The following is a 20,721-nucleotide window of genomic DNA, read 5'->3' as shown; positions in this document are numbered from 1 at the left end:
TCGCTGCCAATGTGTATTACACTTTAGAAGGGGTCAGCGCGTGGGATACGGATACGTGCACGGAAAATCCGCGTGCATGCGGTACGATATAATACGGGGATTCGAGTAAAAAAGAACTGAGGCTGCGGGAACGAGATGCATACCACGTAATACCCCTTTGAACTCAGCTTTCTGCATGATATACTGGCTCTCGTAAAAAGACAATCGGCATAACTATACAAGAGTGCGTTGGCATCTGCCGAGGAATTAGTTATCGGGTAATTTCTGCCGACTTCCGTGCGTCGCTAGCCTCCCACGTTGACGCATGCGCACATGCACCCTTCGGGTCAACGCGTATACGTGTAGCTGCGCTCAAAGAGATACTTAGTATCTATAAGTGCGCGGATGCGACTGGTCGCACAGCGACTGCGCAGTGCACAAAGAGCTGTACGGAGAGGTCACGTGATTTGCAGAGGTTATTATACGACGCGTACACGAGAGGATCAGTTGAAACAAACGCTCACTAAACAAAGTCACGCGATCTTTGTATTTTGTTGCCGACTGCGCCAGCGAGTGGCTTATGCCTCCTAATTGGCGCTCGTAGCGGCAGCTCGGCGTTCACGCTCCGCGAATACAAAAGCTCGTAAAACTAGCTGGGCTTGAAATTTGAGGGGTGACTTTGCTCTTTGCTTTGCGCTCGTTCTCTCTTTTTTTTTTATGATCATTTTCTGTTCTTCATAGTAAGCTCCACAACACTTTTCAGTATGCTCCACCGGTATCCTTTCTTTCTTTCTTTCTTTCTTTCTTTCTTTCTTTCTTTCTTTCTTTCTTTCTTTCTTTCTTTCTTTCTTTCTTTCTTTCTTTCTTTCTTTCTTTCTTTCTTTCTTTCTTTCTTTCTTTCTTTCTTTCTTTCTTTCTTTCTTTCTTTCTTTCTTTCTTTATCGTTAGTATTTACTCGCGATTCTGCAAAGCTTCTCGCGTTTGCTCGTCCACTCCCGAACGTCATGTCACGTCTTCAGCGTCTCTCTCTCACACAACACACACACACACACACACACACACACACACACACACACACACACACACACACACACACACACACACACACACACACACACACACACACACACACACACACACACACACACACACGCGTTCGCGCACACACGCTCCATGCATACACACTCATATGTGCATTGTGCACGTACCGCGGGAAGGAAGAAATATATACGTCCCGGTTCTTAACGTCAAGATTTAAGAGATGGCGCGCCAACCGTCCGCTTTATCTCCGGGTGTGATCTAGAATGGAGTCCCGCGGGAACTGTATACATGAACTCGCGGCCGGCCTCGGCAGCAGTGCCCCCTTTTTTTCTCACGAACGCGGCAGTGCGCACGCCTCCTCACGTCAACGCCTCGACTTTCTTGCTGAGGAGGAGGAGGAGGAGGAGGAGGAGGAGGAGAGGGCTTAATTCGCGCGACGTGCGTAGACGACCGCTCCTTTATAAGTGAATATACGCGTACTTTGATGGCGCGCGTTGCTGTGTTTTGTTGCGTATGCATACTATGCCATTTTGTAAAGGGAAACACGCACAAGCGGAGGGTCAAAGTATGCATGATCTATACTATACGTATTACAACGACGCACGCAAAGATGCTCACCCATTCGCGCCCTCATACGCATGTATGTATAAAAGGGCTAAGTATATTTCTCTATGTGGATATGAGTTCGGCGAAGACAAAACAAGCACGCACATACAAGGGCAGGAAGGTCAGACATATACTATATATACGTGGCCACATCCGGTGTTTTTATTTATTTATTATTATTTATTAATATATACAAGGAAAGGTTGGTGCTATAATCGGCCACTCCTCTTGCATAATAGATTCCGACGGAGAGAAGTGGACAAGCACAAAACTATACAAATAGTTTTGTGGACGAACACTCACGGTGTTCCCTCTTTTCACTAAGATGACATTTCCAATTTTCCGGCTTCGGTCGCTCTGTCATTTCTTCCGAACCGCTAATTCGCCACACCGGTGCAGGGTAGAAAACCGGAAACGTGCACCGGTACATTATAACCTCCCATATGTGTTTCCTCTTTCTTGCTGTTATTTAGACGCGTTGTTATTTGCGCACCTCTCCGTTAATGTGTCTCTTTCTCTCGGTCCATTTAGCGGAAACGACCAATGATTACCGCGGCACATGCTTTCGAAACACAGTGTATATTTCATGTGACGAGCCCAGAGAGAAAGCAACAAAGGGAAAGATGGATTGAGTGATACCGTTGCGAAAGTCTGGATGCTTATGATGGAGCGGCAAGTTTCGTGTCGTTCACCCATACACGACGCCCCCGAAAAAAAAGAAAAAAAAAAGAACGCCAGGCCTGCGCGGAAAGCGTAGCACAGCAGTCACAGCGAAAGCTGGAAGAGCGGCATTTCCAGGCGAACAGTAATAGAGCCTATTCTTTTGTGAGGACGCGTCGCATTTCTAAAACGATTCGCTATATATAGGTATATATAATTTTTAGATCATCAGTTTCAGTATACCAATGTATGTGTACCTGCTTTCCGCCATTATGGCGGGAATCGAACCCGTGACCCCGTACTCGCATGACGCTCCTTGCAGTTCTATACTATTTATATAACCTGCATTCGTGGCGCCGATGAGTGGGCTTACAGGAATAAAAAATGAGAGACGAAGGAAACAACAGCGCTCTGTCCCGTCGTTTTTATTGTCTTGCCTATTCTTTCCAGCATTTCTCAATAACTATCAGTACACGTATACGTTTACACGAACCGAGTCAAGTCGATTGATTGATTGATTGATTGATTAATTGATTGATTAATTGATTGATTGATTGATTGATTGATTGATTATCAGCCGAAACCCTGTCGTCGAGATCGCTCAGAGGCTAACCGGTCGAGACCGGCGAGCGTCGAGTTCTGTACATATACGGCTGCAAATTCGTGGCTGACTCGTTAAAACTAACCTCCATTTTTTTTTAAATGCCGTTGACTACAATTATAGTCCCAGCCTAATGCCGTAGACGCTCAAGAGACCAAAAACTGCTAGGAAGACAACTTATGTAAAACCAACAAAAGTCGAAATATTGAGTGAAATCACAGACACGCACTAGGAGAGAGACAGCGAGAGAGGGATAACGCCCTTGGTTCAGGTATAGGTCCAGGTCGTCCGTTGTACAAAACTGTATGCATTAGTAGACTCTTGCGTCAAGGAAAGGTCACAAAGAGAGCACCGCGGATAGCCAACCAGCATGTACCTCTTCGCGTTTGTTTTCGTGTCATTTCGCTCAAACAATCTAGCCAAGCTCTGCTTGACGGCACAGGGCTCGATATTGTATGCAGCCTTCGCCAAACTGTCCCCTTCTGCGTTTGCCGCTAATACGACTCATTTAAACCCCAGTCTCGTATACCGACTCGCACACCTATATACGTCCGCGCGAACGCTGCGGGTTCCTTTGGGACAGCTGCGGAGTCCGCGCGGCTTTTCACGCGGTGTGCTACACGCGACGGGGGAGCCCGAGCAGCCGGGGGTTATCGTTATGCGAGCACAGCAAGCGGCGCGACTTATGAGCGCTAGGCTCCTCCCCCGGGCTCGCCCCCCAGCAGCAAAGCCCGGCTCCCGGATTGGACCCGCGCCGACGCGTCGCGGCTAGACCGCGTAGAGGGCACCACTGCCGCAGCCTCGCGCGTTCGCCCTTTCTCAGCCGAGTCAATTGTTGTCCTAACAGTCGCCTCCGCCTGAAACCGCACACACGCCGCCTCCTTGCCCCCTGCCGTCAACGATGAGCGATGGCAGTGCCGCACGCGGGGGGGCGCAGCAAGCGGCGACCACGCTCCCTCTCGTGCGCGGAAACTAATTCTGTTAGTCACGTGACTGGAGTCTCTTCCTCTTTAAAGGCTCATTCACACCGGCGACTAGCAATGGTCGCGCGACCGTTTGCGACTGGAAGTCAAAAAGCGACTCAAAGCGACCGATGTTCACACCTGCGTGCGACTTATAACCGTCGCCATATAGAATTCACGTCTGCTCGTATGCAGCTTGCATTGCCGTTGCCCCGTAAAATAGGCTGACGTCCTGTTCCTGCGCATCTGATTGGTTCAGAGGTTTGCGACTGCAGTCGCGCGACTGAAAAATCGAGCAGCGAGCGACTGAACCAAAGCAGTCGCTTTGCGACCAAAACGGCCATTTGCGACCGTTTGCGACCAGTCGCTTTGCGACTAACTTAGTCGCGCGACCATTGCAAGTCGCCGGTGTGAACCAGCCTTAAGTACCCTGGCGGGTTCTTGCGGTGCCGTTTTGCAATTAAGATGGTTAAGACTGAAAGTGTGAGAGATAAGAAAAGTCGTGCCAGCGTCGCCGTATGGTTTCCTAATCTTACAGCGCTCCTATAGACTGTTTTATGGATGCGTTTCGGTGCCGCCATATTGGGCTACCTTATTCGCGTCGCGAAACACAAAAATAAGACAACATTCGTTTAACAGACCAAGGTGGCGGTGCCTATAAGTCTTACGTGAAATCGTCTTATACATCTCTCTAACCCTTCGGAACTTTTCTGTCGTAGTCACGTGACTAGAGTTTCTACGCCATGGTTCTCACGGTAAGGCTGAATGGATGAGGGGTAGGAAAGGTCATACTGGTGTCGCTATGCTGTTACCTTTTCTTGTTTTTTTTTTTTCTGAAATGCAATCGTCGTTTCAAGTCGTCATCGACACTCGAATAAGTTGCCGGGGTTGTTAATGCCAGGATTTTCTCAACTTTTGAGATATTTTTCTCATCGCCATTTATTGCTTCTAATATTCCGAAGGAATCCTTGTTGGTCACGCATCGCGTGAGAAACATTTTGTCACGGTTTCAACAAAATATTGCCGAAATTTAAAAAAAATTAGGACAGTCAATAGAAAATAAAGCAATAAGCGGTGGCTCCAACTTGCAACAAAAAGCGAGAGATAAAATACGGCACATCTATAGAGCGAACAAAACTGGTCTGTTAGATGCTACATTACACTAAGATATATATGTGACTAATTTAGGAAGAGGGTATCCTTGAAAAACTGATATATGAATGTAAGCACATTTGTAACGGAGTGTATAGATCAGTTACTGTTACTAGTTCTACATGTCGTCAGATTGCACGCACGTATGTGCACCGAAGAAATGGCTGCGTATTTCCGCGAGGAGAATTAACTCTCGTCTGCGCAAAGCAAGAACTGCGCATGTCGGCGGCAACACTAAGCCAACACCAACGGTAGCCAACACCCATCAATAAAACACTAGACGGTGCAATAGCGAGCAATTACCCAGTGCTTTGTCTATTGTTGCTTCCACGGCCATCTCACCCCTCACTTGAAATCCGCAGTATATGGGCTCCGTGATAGAGCATTCTTTCAAAGGTAATTAATTTTCTATAGTTTATATGTCGTACGTGTTCATAATAGTTTCATTTTGTCACTGAAATGACGATAACGAAACAGTTGAGAGAGGTTGCGTGGAATCACGACACCATCTTGGTTCATACGTCACCTCTTTGTTCACTGTGTAACTTGTTAAGTAGCTTTTCCCATTTGATGGAGGTGTTAGGTGTTGGGTATTTGTCCCAGTATACCTCGCTATATGTATACTCTCTTTTACGTGCTCCATTGCTAGTGTGTTTGCTTTTTCAGTTACAGCCCTCAAAATGGCGTTTTTTTTTTCGTTGCTTCTTCTTTAAACCCAAAAGATGCTTCCGATACCTCACTCTATATATACACTCTAAGACAAAAAAAAAAGAGTATGTGTTACTCCTTTCGGCGAGTCCTCACTTGCCACGTATACGACTCTCTTTATAGAGTCAACGTTAATAACTCTTTTTAATAACTCTCCGACGAGGGTATAATGACCTCCAAAGAGAGTTCACATGTCTCCTTAAAGAGAGTCATATCCCGTCGCAAGTCGGGACTCACAAAAAAAAAAAAGAGTCCGATGAATCTTTTTCGCATAAAAAAAAATATAGCCAAATGTGTTCATGTCGTTTATATCTTTTTTTGTGCAGGATGGAGTTCAAGGTCTTTCAGCAGCCGTCGATCATGTTCCAGCAATGACGACCTGGGTTGCTCAGACTGCCCACTCCTCGTGTTCGAGCCTTAGGCTTAAAAACAGCCGGTAGTAAAAAGACCCTTCTTCTGAGAGCCGTTGCCGAGCGCAGGTCGCTCTAGGCTGCGCCGGCCGGCCGCTGCAGATGCGTTAGCGTCTTCGGTGTGTATAGGGGCAGCCATGTTCCAGAACCTAGCCATGCACCTGCCTTCGTACCAGGACGGCTCGAGCGCCGCGTCGGCGGCCTTTTTGCACCCGGGACCACCGGTGTATGTGCCGGGCACCAGGCCGCTTGTACCCGTGCCGCATCAGTACATGCATCACCATCAGGTAAGAAGGACACTTTGTACTTCACAGAAAGCTGAGCTGGATGAATAGGCCACGAAAAGGGGGAATTGATCAAGGGCCCTTTTTTATATATACGTATATATACGACCCAATGAAGCCAAGGAAATAGAGGAAACGTTACTTATAGTCTTTAGCTGTATACATTGTGTAGTAATTGGGCTATAACTGTAAAGAAATTAAAATGTACGAAAAGACTTTATTGGGTATAGCCAATAAAGTGAACGGGAGGAAGAGCTCCGCAGTAGCTCAATTGCATGGCAGAGCATCGTACGCATTAACCGAAGGTTGTAGGTTCGGTCCCTATACCTTCGGCGAGTTGTCTCTTGGTCCATTTTAAATCCCTTGCATTTATATCATAATTACTACTGTACAGTTAAATAGTACAAATAATGCATCCTATAATTCCTTAATTGGCTTCACTGACTGTTGGTTTCATTTGAGTAAGCTTATACACCACACCACATTCTGCTCTGCAGATGGGCTTAAGAAACCCTGGTGCCCCTGAATGGGGAGGTTTGAGGGGGGGGGGGAGGGTCAGCCCACTCTTTCTCCAATATACTATTTCAGTTATTGTTATTTAGGATACCCTCTTAATTCGTTCCCGCTTAAAGTGCTAGATATAAACCGGACATTTTTTGGTCTGGTTTCCTGGATATATCCATCATTTAACCAGGACTTGGTTAAGGGTGTATAGGTCCAATATGAATGCCGACTGCGTGATCACTGCACAAATAAAGGACGTCACTCACTCAACTGAGCACAACAAACGCCGATTTTGTGTTCCTGAATCACCGTGAAATGTTTACGTTCGCGATTGACCATGCAAGTCGCAGGCAGCCCATGTAGCAAGGGGAGGGCACATTGGGTACTTGATATCTTGTCCGGTGTTCGTTTGTTGCGTTATGGTTTCTGCACTATACGAGTAGCAATGCTATATCAGTTGCAATAGCGTTACTATAGCGCATTTCTATACGCGTTATTGTACACGTTGCTATAACTATACTGCGTAACATTTTTACTTGTATGTTATTACACGTTCATTATCACCATCATCACGAGCCTGACTACGCCCACTGGAAGGCAAAGGCCCCTCCCATGTCTCTACATTTAATCAGGCTATATATAGGCTTGCAGCGTCCCCGAAATCGCCGCAAACTTCTGAATCTCATCTGCCCATGCACTTCGCGCTATATAGTCTTCTCTTGGAATCTATAGTGCTACTCTTCAACGGCCCCTAAACCACTCCCGAGTTCAAAGACGACAGAGTGGTTCCTTTCTCAGGCTCACTACCGTTTGTAAAGGCGCTATCTCCACCTCGCCACTTATTTATTCATAAAACACGTGGACTATGCCAGTACTAAGCGTTGAGCCTATCACAATTTCGCGCTTTTCGGCTGCACGCTGTTATCTCCGCTTGCGCGGTCGAAAACACACAAAACGAAGTGATAAGAATGGTTGGGGTTTTACATCCCACAAACCACGATATTATGAGGGACGCCATATATATAGTAAAGGGCTTCGGAAATTTTGATAGTTTGGTATTTTTTTAACGTGCACCAAAATCTGTAAGTGCACGGGCCTCAAGCATTTCGCCTCCGAAATGCAGCCGCCACGGCCGGGATTCGATCCCGCGACCTTCGGGCCAGCAGTCGAGCACCATAACCACTAGTCCACCTTGGCGGGTACAAAACAAAGTGAAATTAGTTCATCGCGCACGATAGGCATGCGAGAAAAGGCAGAACGGGAGTGCGATAGCATGTGAAGGCAGTGTATATATGGGAGACAGTTCACAACTGATATTCCTCGTATATCGACCAATCGTCGAGAGCTTAGTTCCTCTCATGACGTCACGTGTACGACTGCTGGCGTCAATATCGGGAAGCGCCAGGAGAGAATAACGTGCGCGTTCTTTGTATTTTCAGAGGTTGTTTAGGGGCCCTTTAATAACCAGCGGTGTCTTGCTTTCTCGCTTCATGCCCAACCATGCCGATTTCTTCTTCCTGGGCGAACCCAACTGCTTGGGGGCACCACAGCACTCTCTGATACGTTGCACTCGCAGGCACGTTTCATACATACACGTACAAAATGAAGTATACAACAGCGCAACGCGTTCTTGCCTCTGTTCGCACTTGCACACCGCTGCAGATGTCGTCCATGGGCAGCGTGGCGACGTCGTCGGCGTCTTCCCCAGCTGCCCCGTCGGTGGCGGTGAGCTCCATGGCCGCGGCCTCCATGCCCGCGGCGCCCGTGTCCCCGGCAGTGGCGCCCCCTCCTCCGACGTCGTCTCCGGCCAGGGGCCACCACCACCACCACCATCACCACCACCACAACCCGGCGTCGCCTCAGCCGCCGCCTCACCAGCATTCGTCCGCGGTGCAGCAGGGACACAGCGGCCACCTGGGCGGCGTCTGGGGACAAGCGGTGCGCGGGTCGCCCGACACGGCGGCGGCGGCTGCTGCAGCGGCGGCCGCGGCCGCGGCCCAGTACTCGAGTCCTTCGCCGGCGCACGGACACCTGGCGGCGCACCACGCGAGGTTCGCCTTCCAGGTGCGAAGCACATCTTGGACGTAATGTTGCCATACGCGCTTGTTTCTTTTATTAAGTCGAAAGCCTTAAATCCCTCACCAAACGCGAGAAGTGACCGTCGGCGTCAACACGAGTAACGCAAAGATCATTATAACATGATGACGTCATATTGTGACGTCATCACGACGTCACAGATCGCCAAAACTTGCGTCGTCATCAAACGTCACATGAGATCGTCATCACATGAGATCGTCGCTTGGTCAAAGGTGGAGGGAGAGAGGGATATGCTCCATTAGAAAAACAGATTTTTGCCGGCGTCTGTATAGACCAGAACACAGCGAATTCGATGCGCATCGCCATATTTGCATCGCGCGTCGCGCCATCTATCGCACACGCGACGAAACAACATGCGCGGGCTGCCACCCCAGCAGACGCTACACAGAGCAAACCTGAAACTCTCGAAACTCAGCCCGTCGGATAGCGTGTTTCGCGTCTTTTCTAGCCTGGACATTTTCGCTGATTTTATTGGAACATCAAGAACATCTTTCTCATGCAAGTCCACAATGTATACAGTACGTGCTCAGTGGGCTGCGGAAGCAACCTCGTCAGATACGTACGCTGTTACATTGGTAAAAAAAAAAAAAAAACAACGTTCTCGCAGTAGTACGCGTGAATCGTAATTGCAGTGCAGCTCGAGAAAGAGTGAAACGATGTTTTGTTGCCCCATATTACAAGTTGTGCGCAAAGTTTCGTGAAAGCTCATCATTTCAGCATGCATCGCGTAATAATTAGAGTACGCTTTACGGGTAGTTTCGCGGAACGTAATTTTTGTTTCACGAGCGCTCTTACAATAATGCGTCTTGCTCATAAAAGCGTACTATCAGAGAGTATAATTTGAAGTATCGTTCAGCGATCCCTTTTGGAAGCTACTTGCGCGATTTTATTCTTCTAACGATGATGCTTTACAAGCGAAACTGTGCTACTCTTAGTTAAGCCGGTTAGCTACGCCTGCGACGTAAAGGACACTGGCGCGAGTACTGTTTACTTACGTGCCAATATATGTATTATGTGCAGCTGTATGCCTCGTGTCCAAATAAATTTGGGGACATCAAACACTGAAATGAAAACACGAAATTGTGGCCAGCTGTTGAGGAACACCGTGCCATTTATTACCTTTTGAAGACGAAATCTCGAAGGCGTGGATGCCATCAAAAGCACTAAAGCTTAATAGTACGTTGAAAGTGGCAAAGCATGCTGATTGCTTGTGCTTGAAAGCACTACCTTGCACTAGATTTTCGTCAAAGGAAACGCTCAAAGGTATGAAGTGCACCCCCACACAAAGCTCGCGCCTGCCTTCAACCCAGCTGCGTGTCACGCAAATTACGTCCGCAAAATGAAATAGGTGGGCATCACACTGCAGAATACACGCAGTTAGTGTACTTACTCGCGCATTTTCACTCGGCTCCTAGTTTTTCTGCTTGAATCACAGCTATCCACTCGCGGCGAAGCTGAAAACACCACACCGGCACTATTTCCGTGGCGCGTCGTAATCGTCGCAGACAACGCTAATGTCCTCTTGTTGCGCTGCTTGTTTTGACATCCAGAGACGACGCAGTAGTGCCCAGACGAGCTCTTATACGCTGAAGCGGCGTGAACGGGCACTTTTTCGCACTTTAAAGCCTCAGAACTGCAGCTTGCCCTGTTTACATGGTGCAGCCCGCGCACGCCTTGGCAGCCCCGGTCAGCCCGGCGTCTGGGTGCGAGAGTATCCGCTCGGCTCGCCAGCAGCCTGGGTGCGAGACAGGCGTGCTCTGGTGTATATCGCGTGCTACTATGTACTCTTTAAACCAATTAGTTTCTGATGCTACCATGACTAATAGTTCTTCTGTACTAGACCTAGCGTTTGTAAGCAGTTCGCTCGAAGAGTGTTCGGTCGCTATCAAAGAAGGCATCTCTGATCACAAATTACTTGTTTTAGAATGTCCAATTTCAGGCTTTCGATCCACTATTAGACCTTCCGACTCATTTGTCAGAGACTACAAGCATGCGCTTGATGATGCAGTGCTCAATTACATGGAATCCTCATTTCCTTCTTTCAGCGAATTGAATGACGTCAATGAGTTGTGGTCACGTTTTAAAGCTATAATATTACACTGTGAACGTAGCTATGTGCCATTAAAAAAGAAGCGTATTAACAGAGAATACCCATGGATGAACCGTGATTTGATTCATATGAAGCGCAAGATCAAACGCTGTCATAAACGTAGTGACAAGAAACAGCTACAAAGCCTAGTACACATTTTCCACGAAAAAATGCATGCAGCAAGAGACCAGTTTTTTACGTCTACTCTGTCTTCCTTCATGACAGACCAACCCAAAAAATTCTGGCGTTACTTATCTAATGATAAAAAGAGCATCACAGAGATAAAAACAGCTGACGGAACTACGGATAATGCTACAGTCATTGCTCAAAGTTTCAACGCCTTTTTTCAGTCCGTATTTACGCTGACGGCCTCACATGCGCACTTGCCATCTTATACGCTCGTCAAACATATGCCTAAAGTATATTTAAGTAAAGATGGTATTTTTAGCCTCTTGTGTAAATTAGACACAAGGAAATCCCCGGGTCCTGATGACATATCGAATGTTTTTCTTAGTAGATATGCATCCTGGGTTTCAGAATATTTGTATAAGATATTTGTAACTTCCTTAGAAACTTGTGTGATACCCGATGACTGGCGCTCTGCAAGAATAGTCCCAATTCATAAATCTGGCTCACCATCAGATATAAACAACTACAGGCCAGTTTCTCTTACATCCACAGCTTGTAAGCTACTAGAACACATAATATTTAAGGCGATTATGATACACCTGGAAGACAATAAACTGCTTCACGACAACCAACACGGATTCAGGTCTGGCCTATCAACTTCAACTCAATTAGCCGAGATCACTCATGATTTTGCAAATTCATTAAACTCTAAGGGCCAGATTGACGCAGTGTTTTTAGATTTTTCCAAAGCGTTTGATGTAGTACCACATGATGATTTAATTACGAAACTGTCAGCTATTGGTGTTGATCAGAACATTGTCCGTTGGGTTGCATGCTATTTGCCATCACGGAAACAATATGTGATGGTCAATGACGGCGTTTCTGACTCATTAGACGTATACTCAGGAGTGCCGCAAGGATCCGTGCTTGCACCATTATTGTTTTTAGTGTACATAAATGATATTTATTTCTCAGTTCAATCACCTGTGAAAATCCGACTTTTTGCGGACGATTGTGTTATTTATGCCGACATTGATCAGTATTCTGATCAAGCCAGACTTAACGATGCATTGCAATCCATCTGCGCCTGGTGTGATAAGTGGGGCTTGAAGCTCAACGCATCAAAAACGGCTTCCATCACAGTTACGAACAAACAAAACCCATTAGCATTCCAATATACCATTAATAACGCTTATGTTAAAAAGGTTACACAAGTAAAATATCTGGGTGTCACGCTTACAAGCAATTTAAATTGGGAAACTCATATAGACAACATCTGTAGCAATGCGCTAAAAAAGTTAGCGTTTTTAAAACGTAAACTGCGTCACACTTCACCTTCCGTAAAACTAACAGCTTACAGAGCACTTATCAGGCCTAGGTTAGAATATGCAGACCTGATCTGGGCCCCGTATCAAAAATACTTAATTAAAAAAATAGAGAGGGTCCAAAACCTGGCTCTGAGATTCATTTATTCTAGCTATTCTCGTTTTGCAAGCGTTTCTGCCCTTCGCGAGAAGGCAAATCTGAAGACACTCGCTCATCGTAGAATAGTCTCTCGACTGAAATTCACCTATCAATTGTACCATGGTCAATTTAAAATCCCACCCAATCGTTACATAACTAACCCGCCCGTGCGCTTAGATCGTATCCATCATAATAAGACAGTTAGACAACCATTCAGTCATCTGAACGTCCATCAGTACTCATTATTCCCTCATGCTTTTTCATTATGGAATAAGTTACTTCAGGAGATCGTTAATGCGGACACAATACAATCGTTCGCCCATCTCGTCAATGACCTAGCACTTGATTTTTAACATTGTGTTCCTCATAAGTGCTGATATTTTTTTGTATTTCTGTATGAATGCCATTATTGCTATGTATTAATTATATTTTTCCCTGATGTTGACAATGTTCTGAATTTCGTATCTTGTATTGTATTTTCATTGTGTTTTTTATTCTGATTTTGTCACTGACATTTGTTACCCACTCCTGCTTGGGCCCGAACAGGGCCTGCAGTATTTGTAAATAATAATAATAATAAAAAAATAATAATATAGGACGGGTGTTCAAAGGTGGGCCGATCACGGGGGCTGTGCAAAACCACGTTAGGTGCAGAAAGCTTGCAATATAATAATAATTTATTGTAGTATATATGTGCGCAAAGCTCGGGCGAACACGGGAAAAACGATGTAGACTGTTCGTTCGAGCTGTGTTCGTCCGAGCTTTGCGCACATATATATACAATAAGTCATGCACCAACTCACCCAACAAGAAGTTCTTCTAAGATAATAATAATTGCTGGGCTTTTACGTCTCAAAACCACCTTACCATGATGAGGGACGCCGTAATGGAGGGCTTCCGAAATTTCGACCACCTGGGGTTCTTTATAGCGCGCACCTAAATTGAAGCACACGCGTGCATCTAGCACTTGGCCTCTATCGAAATGAAGCCTCCGCGGCCGGGATTCGGTGCCGGGACTTTCGGGTCAGCAGTTGAGCACCATAACAACTATAGACCACCGCGGTGGGTATTGGACATAAATTGAAGAGAGAGAGAGAGATAAAAAATATGAGAAAAAGGCAAGGAGGTAAGCCAGAATTATAATGTTCGATTTTCTACCCTACAATAAGGGAAGGGGGAAAGGGAAAGAAAAGCGGAGAGTAGAGCAGGCGCGGTAACAAACGAACAAACAAAAAGGAAGGTGCGGGGCGGAAGTGCCATAGCCTATCCAATAGTCCAGTGCCACGAAAAAAGTTCAATAAGGCCTTACTAGAATTCCGGTACGACGACAGAAACAGTCGGCATTCTAGCACTGACAGTTCCGACAGGGTCATGTCGTCAGGCGGACCAACACAACCGCTAGCGGCAAGACTCGATAACATCGTTATAACCGGCATTTCGCTATATCTTTATTCGACATATAGACGTTGGACGTATACCGTTATATATATACTGCGTAGGCTTGCATTCCAGACACACCATTCCACGATACATATATGAAAGTTATTTTCATTACAGCCGCCGTCAAAGTCAGCCTCTATGTACTATATATATGGCCAAAAAGTGTCATCCGCAGCCATGAAGGAATATATATATATATATATATATATATATATATATATATATATATATATATATATATATATATATATATATATATATATATATATATATATATATATATATATATATATATAAAGCAAAATGTTACACCACTTTTAGCAGCTGCAGCCGCATTTCCCGCAACAATTATATATACTCACAAAAGCATTACACGTGACGCCACGTCTCTATAGTGTCTAAAGCACTGTGGCTTTCTGCCGCGATGCGCCAGGTAGGTAGCTCGATTCCCGAACGTGACATCCGAATGAATTTGGAAATCATTCGTGCGCTGAACATTAATAGGCGGTCGAAGGGAAGCGGATCGTAGTCCGCAGCATGGTTTGGAAGAAGGTTATGTCGCTCCATTCAATCGATTCATTGACAGTGCATACTCTTTGTTCTTCTGTTGTTACGTTTGCGTCGCTGGTATTAGGCCGGAAACTTGAGCATCCTGGTAAACTTCGTCGGCGATCTGGACATCGCTGCTCAGCTAAACGTAATTTTTCAGGTAGTAACGACGAACCTTCAACCCTCAACATGCGTAGTATTTACATTAGCCGAGAAAAAGTGTTGGTGTGCAACACTTTTTAGGAACCAACTTTTTTAGGAACCTTTTTAGGAACCACCTTTTTAGGAAAACACTTTTTAGGAACCAACTAGCACGACTATCTTTCGCAAGACATAGGCAGACGCGCCGCACTTTTGTGGGCGCAGCTTACAATTTTAAGGCGAAAGCCTTAGATCCCTCATCAAACGCGAAAATTGACCATCGGCGGCGTTGGTATCAACACGAGCGATGCAAAAAAAAAAGATCATCCCTTGATGACGTCACCATATGACGTCAACATGACGCCACATATACCAAAATTCGTGACCTCGCGTGATGACATCATCGCATGACATCGATGCAATGCCTTGCAATTGCAATGCCTCGGATCCTGGAGGCAGTGCAATGCCACGTTATAGGTGCAGAAAGCTTTCGGAGGGGGCCGGGGAGTATCAGTAAGTACATCTACTGAGAATAAAAAGAAGTATACGGCTTTCACCTTCGGGTCGTCCTAGCCGAATACATAAGGGACCCCTTGGGATTTTCTATATAAGGTTGTAACCGACTACAGTACGAACTACAACGTACGAACGCCTCTCCTCCTCCTCCTCCTATTTGGAGTCCACTTCCTTTCCCCGGAGCAGGGTAGCTAACTGGGCTCATAATCGTTCCCGCCTTTCCCCTACGTATCTCCTCACCCCTCTCTTTTACACCTCACTGAGCGTATACACAGAGCGACGATCGATACACCGAGGGGATGAGTTATGTGCAGTGATTACGCAGCAGCTGCGGAAAAGCTTAATCATTGTCTCTACGCTTATCGCTTTGCGCACGAGAGGAGCCCCGGAAGCTAATTGCGCGTGTCCAAACCCCGCCCCTCACACGACGCGTCACGCATCCCGCACAACAACGCGATAAGGGAGGCTTTTATTTATCATTTTCTTCGGTGTTTCGGGAAACGTGCCCCAAACGATCCATAAGATTAGCGAAAGCGGAAAAAGGACGTGACCAAGCTGCCACACCCTGTATACACGTGCGCATGCAACACCAGCAATATATATATATAGCGGCAACAACAGCAGTGTAGCGAACAGTGGCATTGAACTGTCTACGTGAGGTTCTCTTCCTCTGACATTCGGCGGTTCACAAGCGAAACATCTGCGGAAAACGTTCCGATCTTAGCGACAGATCAAAAGTGCCACGACCGCAACAAAGATACGACGCGCGCTGAATTGAATTATACGCGAAGCAGCGGTCGGGGCTATTAATCTGATCGAGGATGTTCAAAGGAACCGTCGATCGGAGTATCCGTTCCGGAGGTCCCAACATGCCTGGATGTATACGTTCCCATGGCTCGTATAACGAACCACTTGCGAGTCTTCCAGTCTTGCGGTGAAAAGCTTCCAAAGGCTCAATTTGATGTACGCAAATGCTCACGCTACTAACTCTCGCGGTTTGAACAGAGATCGAGGGCGCAGGTTCGATTCCCCGCAGCGGCGGTGCATTTCGATGGGGGCGAAAATGAAGTCAACACCAATGTACTTTTATGTGCACGTTAAAAACGCCAGGTGGGCGAAATCAGTACGGAGCACCCCACTGCGATGAACCTATATATAATGTCGCGGTTTTCGCAAGTAAAACCCAAGAATGTTTTTGTTTCTTTAGGGTTTCGAAGACAATAGGTCTATTCGATTCAGCCTAGGTTCTCTGCACCTTCTGCACCTTTTCACGGTGCGCTGCACCTCGCTCCTCGATTCCACAAGCTACAGCGGCGCCCCCTGCACCACCGTCCTCGATTGTGCAGGGTGTATAAGGTGCTGCCGCGGTTCCGCGTACCTTTGCACCTTCCAGCGCGAGAATGCAGCATTTTGGTGCAGCCTCGCAGCCGGCGCTGCACCAAGTGTCAGCACCGGCTGCACCTTTTTGTATGTGGTGCCGTGCACTTTTCTTTGATTAACTTTGATTAACGATGTATATGAGGTTGTTCGCGAATATATATTTCTGACAGAATGTTACTTGTCTCGAGTAGCCTCCATCTGTAGTCAGGGCAGGTTCTAACCAGTAGTAAGATGTGCATAAACCGGAAGTACCTTCGCCTGAGGTGGGTGACCTCCTGATTCCCGGCAAGCCACGGGGTGCAGCCATTCTCCTAGCCCTCCATGCACGCACCTGTATACGTTTCGAGAAAAAGAAATAAAAAGAAAAAAATACATTTGTTTTTCGACGACATACTGCAGAGCGCAAATTTCAACCTAAAGGACTGGCAAATCATACAGTCTACAAAGCAAACATTACTACAAGAGGTACAAGGCAAATAGCATAAAAAACGTATAAATCCTATCGCGTCGTGAAGACAGGAAGTCGAAGTACTTCAGTTGCTTAGAACAGAGTTTCAGCTACTTGTGTGGCATTGTGGGGCAGAGCCACAGCACCATAATTTCGAGGAAATATAGACAATATACATACATAAATGGTGTCGGACCCCCCCTCCCTTTCCCTTCCTCCCTTTCTCTCTTTACTTGTTGTTACTAAGGCTTTTTTTTTTGTAGAGATGCAGCACGCAATAATGTTCTTGCGGCACGGTTTCATTCGTTCCTATCTCAATCAATCAATCAATCAATCAATCAATCAATCAATCAATCAATCAATCAATCAATCAATCAATCAACCAACCAATCCCTACAGCTCACCTTGACCACAGACCGATACCACTACAGCAACCATTCTGTGATATCCTGAAAAGCAATCGAGGATGAAGGCAACGAAGCCATTGCTAAAATTTCTAGAGACAACAGACCTGCACGAGCGGCTGTAGAGTTGTGATGATGCCGTACACGGACTGACTGACTGACTGTCTGTCACGTCACCTGCGTGTGTATGTGTGCTTTCTCGCTCTATCTCTCATTACTCTTCTAACTTTCAGCCTGCCCCCTCCCTTTCACCAGTGTACACGCTCTTTCGTGTCCTCCTGTTTTTTCTTCACCTTGGGTTGCGTCCTTACCCTTTGGTCACCGTGAACCAACTAGCCAAACAACATGTTTTACTAAGAATACGGTTGCACACCGGATATTCTGAAGTCTTTAACCTGCTTACCTTTCCTCTCTCTCCTCCGCCGAGGTGGTCTATATTGGTTATGGCGCTCGACCGTTGACCCGAAGGTCGCGGAATGAAATCCCGGCCGTGCGGGCCTCATTTCGATGGAGGCGAAACGGTAGGGGCCCGTGTACTTAAATTTAGGTGCATATTAAGAACCCCAGGTGGTCGAAATTTCCGGAGCCCTCCACTATACGGCGTCTCTCACAATCATATCGGGGTTTCGGCGCGTGAAACCCCCAACAATTATCATTACTCCTCCTTCTCTTTCCCTCTCGCTATCGTCACGTGTTACTAAAACTTCTTTGTATAGAGACGCAAGAGATGTTCTTGCGGCACGGTTTCATTCCCTCCCATCTGAATGAACGCGTGCTCGAATGTTGGTGTGGCGTCGCACGTGCAGGGCGCATCGGGCGTGACGAGCGTGGCTGCGGCGTCGTGCCGTGAAGGCCCTTCAGCGTACCTGAGCCGGGCGGCCAACGGTCTGGGTTCGTACGCCTACATGGGCACCGAGGTGACGCCCTGGGTCGGCGTCGAGTCCAGCCTGTCCTCCATCCAGGGTGGAGCCTCACCCTTCGCAAGAATCACTGGTGAGGACGTCACTCTGCTCACTCACTCACTCACTTGCTCACGTGTGCCGCCGCGCAGATTATGTGTATAAGGGAAAGTGACGACCACCCGTTTGTAAAGCAGGCAGCCGCAAGGAAATCCGTACGGATTTTTTCAGAAAGAAAGCTTCTTAGTTGCCGAAAATTTTGCCCTGGTCCTGGGATCGAACCTGGGACCAACGCCTTCCAGGGGCGACCGCTCCGTAAAGACGTTGGTCCCGGGTTCGAACCCCGGACCAGGACGAATGTTTTGGCAACTAAGAAGCTTTCTTTCGGAAAAATCGTTTTGGTTTACTCGTGGCTTCGTGCTACAAATGGGTGGTTGTCAATTTCCTTCTCGTAACCCTTCTGCCACCTTGCGGGATTCCGCAGAACCGATTAGCGAGATTGTATCTGTGTATGAGTCGACATGCTTGCGCGGTTTCCCATGATATTTTGTGAACAGAACTGTGCTGTCTTCCCATCATCGATGCAGAGGAATGGAAATCTGTATGAAGAGGTGCACGTTCGAATTCAGCTGTGAGCAGCCGCGGCTGTCTTAAAGGGACACTAAAGGCAAATAACAATTTATGTCAGAGGGAAAGCCCAATGTATGACAACTTCTAAAATGGCAATATTATCAACAGCAGTGCCCTACTTACCGAGAAATTAAGCTAAATGTATCACATGATGAGCGCCACGAGTGGGACATTTTCGAAGTGATCCCGATGACGTATGGAAGTCGGCCTACAATAAATCACTAGTAATCAAACTAGCAGCAGTAAAAAAAGAACATTCCGAGCATCAAAAGACGTAATAAAATGCTGTTTGTTCGTTTCCGCTTTATTCATGGAAAACAAAACATCCGTGGCGTTGCCATGGGGAACGGCGCGCGTGGTTTGAAGGTTCCGTTTTCGCCGAACTGCGCCTCGCCCGTCTCAGTGGTAGTTTCGGGATCGCGTACTGCCGTGCGTGTTTTGCGCGCTCGTGAAAGTTGCTCTGACAGAAAGTTCAACAAAATGCCGCATGCTTGTGATATTGCCGGATGCCCGAATGGTGCACAACGCCAGTGCTGCAGCAAAGAAACCGGTGTGTGCTTTCCCTGGGTGCCGCGGAATGAACCCTTACGCTCGAAGTGGCTTAGTGTCATGCCATTGCGCCAGTGTGCTAAACAGTCAAAACCTCTGCGTGTGTGCTCGCTGCACTTTCGAACTGAGGATTACGAGACCAACCGCAACTTGGTGAAGGCTTTGAATGTGCCCATCCGAGCAAGTCTTTGCCGCAGCGCCGTTGTTGCTATACTGTGGGTCCCGTTACTTCCGCTCGGCTGCTACTAGTGTCGGCGGCCGCGCAGTAAAAGCGGGCAACGTTGGGCACGGCAGCAGTGACGTATGAAAGTCGTATTTTCAGGCGGGAGATTTGAAGCGCGCTAACGCGATGCGGACCACTAAAAACGTGATTTTATTTCAAAATAAGCACTTCCTTGGCACAAAAGCAGCACTACGAGGTTTCTGTACCGCTGTTTCAACAATCAACGTCGACTTAATATTTGCCTTTAGTGTCCCTTTAAGTGTGCGCGCGCCATTTTGTGGGAAGTGATCGTGATTATTTGACTATTTGATTGTGACGTAACATAGAATAGAAGCAGAGTAACCGTTTGCATCAGTATACAGTCACAGTTTGCTTCACTCCTTGGTTCATCTGTTTGTTGTGTCATTTTGGAATGTACTGTTTTGAAGAAGAATGGGACACCACATCATTGTCGCATCAGGAATAACATGACGTCAAGAATACCTGCGTGTGATAACAGCTGGGAGGGCATTGAAGGGGCGAATTTATTGCATTGTATTGTCTGACCTACTGTCTAAAATATACAGGGTGTTTCAGTGAACTTGCGCCTAGTATTAAAAAGGCAAGCATATGCGCTACGTGTGTCAAATTGGTTCAGTATTGTTCCGAGCCATATGTATGTAGCCAGTCAGGATATTTCTTTCCAAACCACGAATCTGGATAATTAACAAATATTGTCTAATTAACTTTTCAATGAGTAACTCTAGCGAAAAATCTTCATTGCAAACGTTGTAGCTCTTGTTTTTAAACATCGGAATATTTTATCCATGTTAAGATTAACTGCCAATCCGATAAGCTGGGTAATTAACAAATATTT

General features: G+C 46.6%; 1 protein-coding gene across 3 annotated transcripts in view; it reads left to right on the top strand.

The window, feature by feature from the left end:
* The first annotated feature begins 6,202 nt into the window (after nt 1-6,202).
* The window catches only part of LOC119396385 (transcription factor GATA-4), a 72,832-nt gene continuing 58,313 nt past the window's right edge, over nt 6,203-20,721 (top strand). The window contains exons 1-3 of one of the 3 annotated variants that reach the window (XM_049417073.1): nt 6,203-6,406; nt 8,570-8,971; nt 18,371-18,557. In XM_049417073.1, the coding sequence (XP_049273030.1) occupies nt 6,257-6,406; nt 8,570-8,971; nt 18,371-18,557 (739 nt within the window). In that variant the 5' untranslated portion in view covers nt 6,203-6,256. The remainder of the gene's footprint in view (nt 6,407-8,569; nt 8,972-18,370; nt 18,558-20,721) is intronic. The other 2 variants (XM_049417072.1, XM_037663583.2) reach the window with 2 other exon arrangements.

The sequence above is a fragment of the Rhipicephalus sanguineus genome, chromosome 6 (genome assembly GCF_013339695.2).
Source record: "Rhipicephalus sanguineus isolate Rsan-2018 chromosome 6, BIME_Rsan_1.4, whole genome shotgun sequence".
In the NCBI taxonomy this organism is placed as follows: domain Eukaryota; kingdom Metazoa; phylum Arthropoda; class Arachnida; order Ixodida; family Ixodidae; genus Rhipicephalus; species Rhipicephalus sanguineus.
The sequence above is the reverse complement of the archived record's forward strand: the minus strand, read 5'-3'. Positions and strand labels throughout refer to the sequence as shown.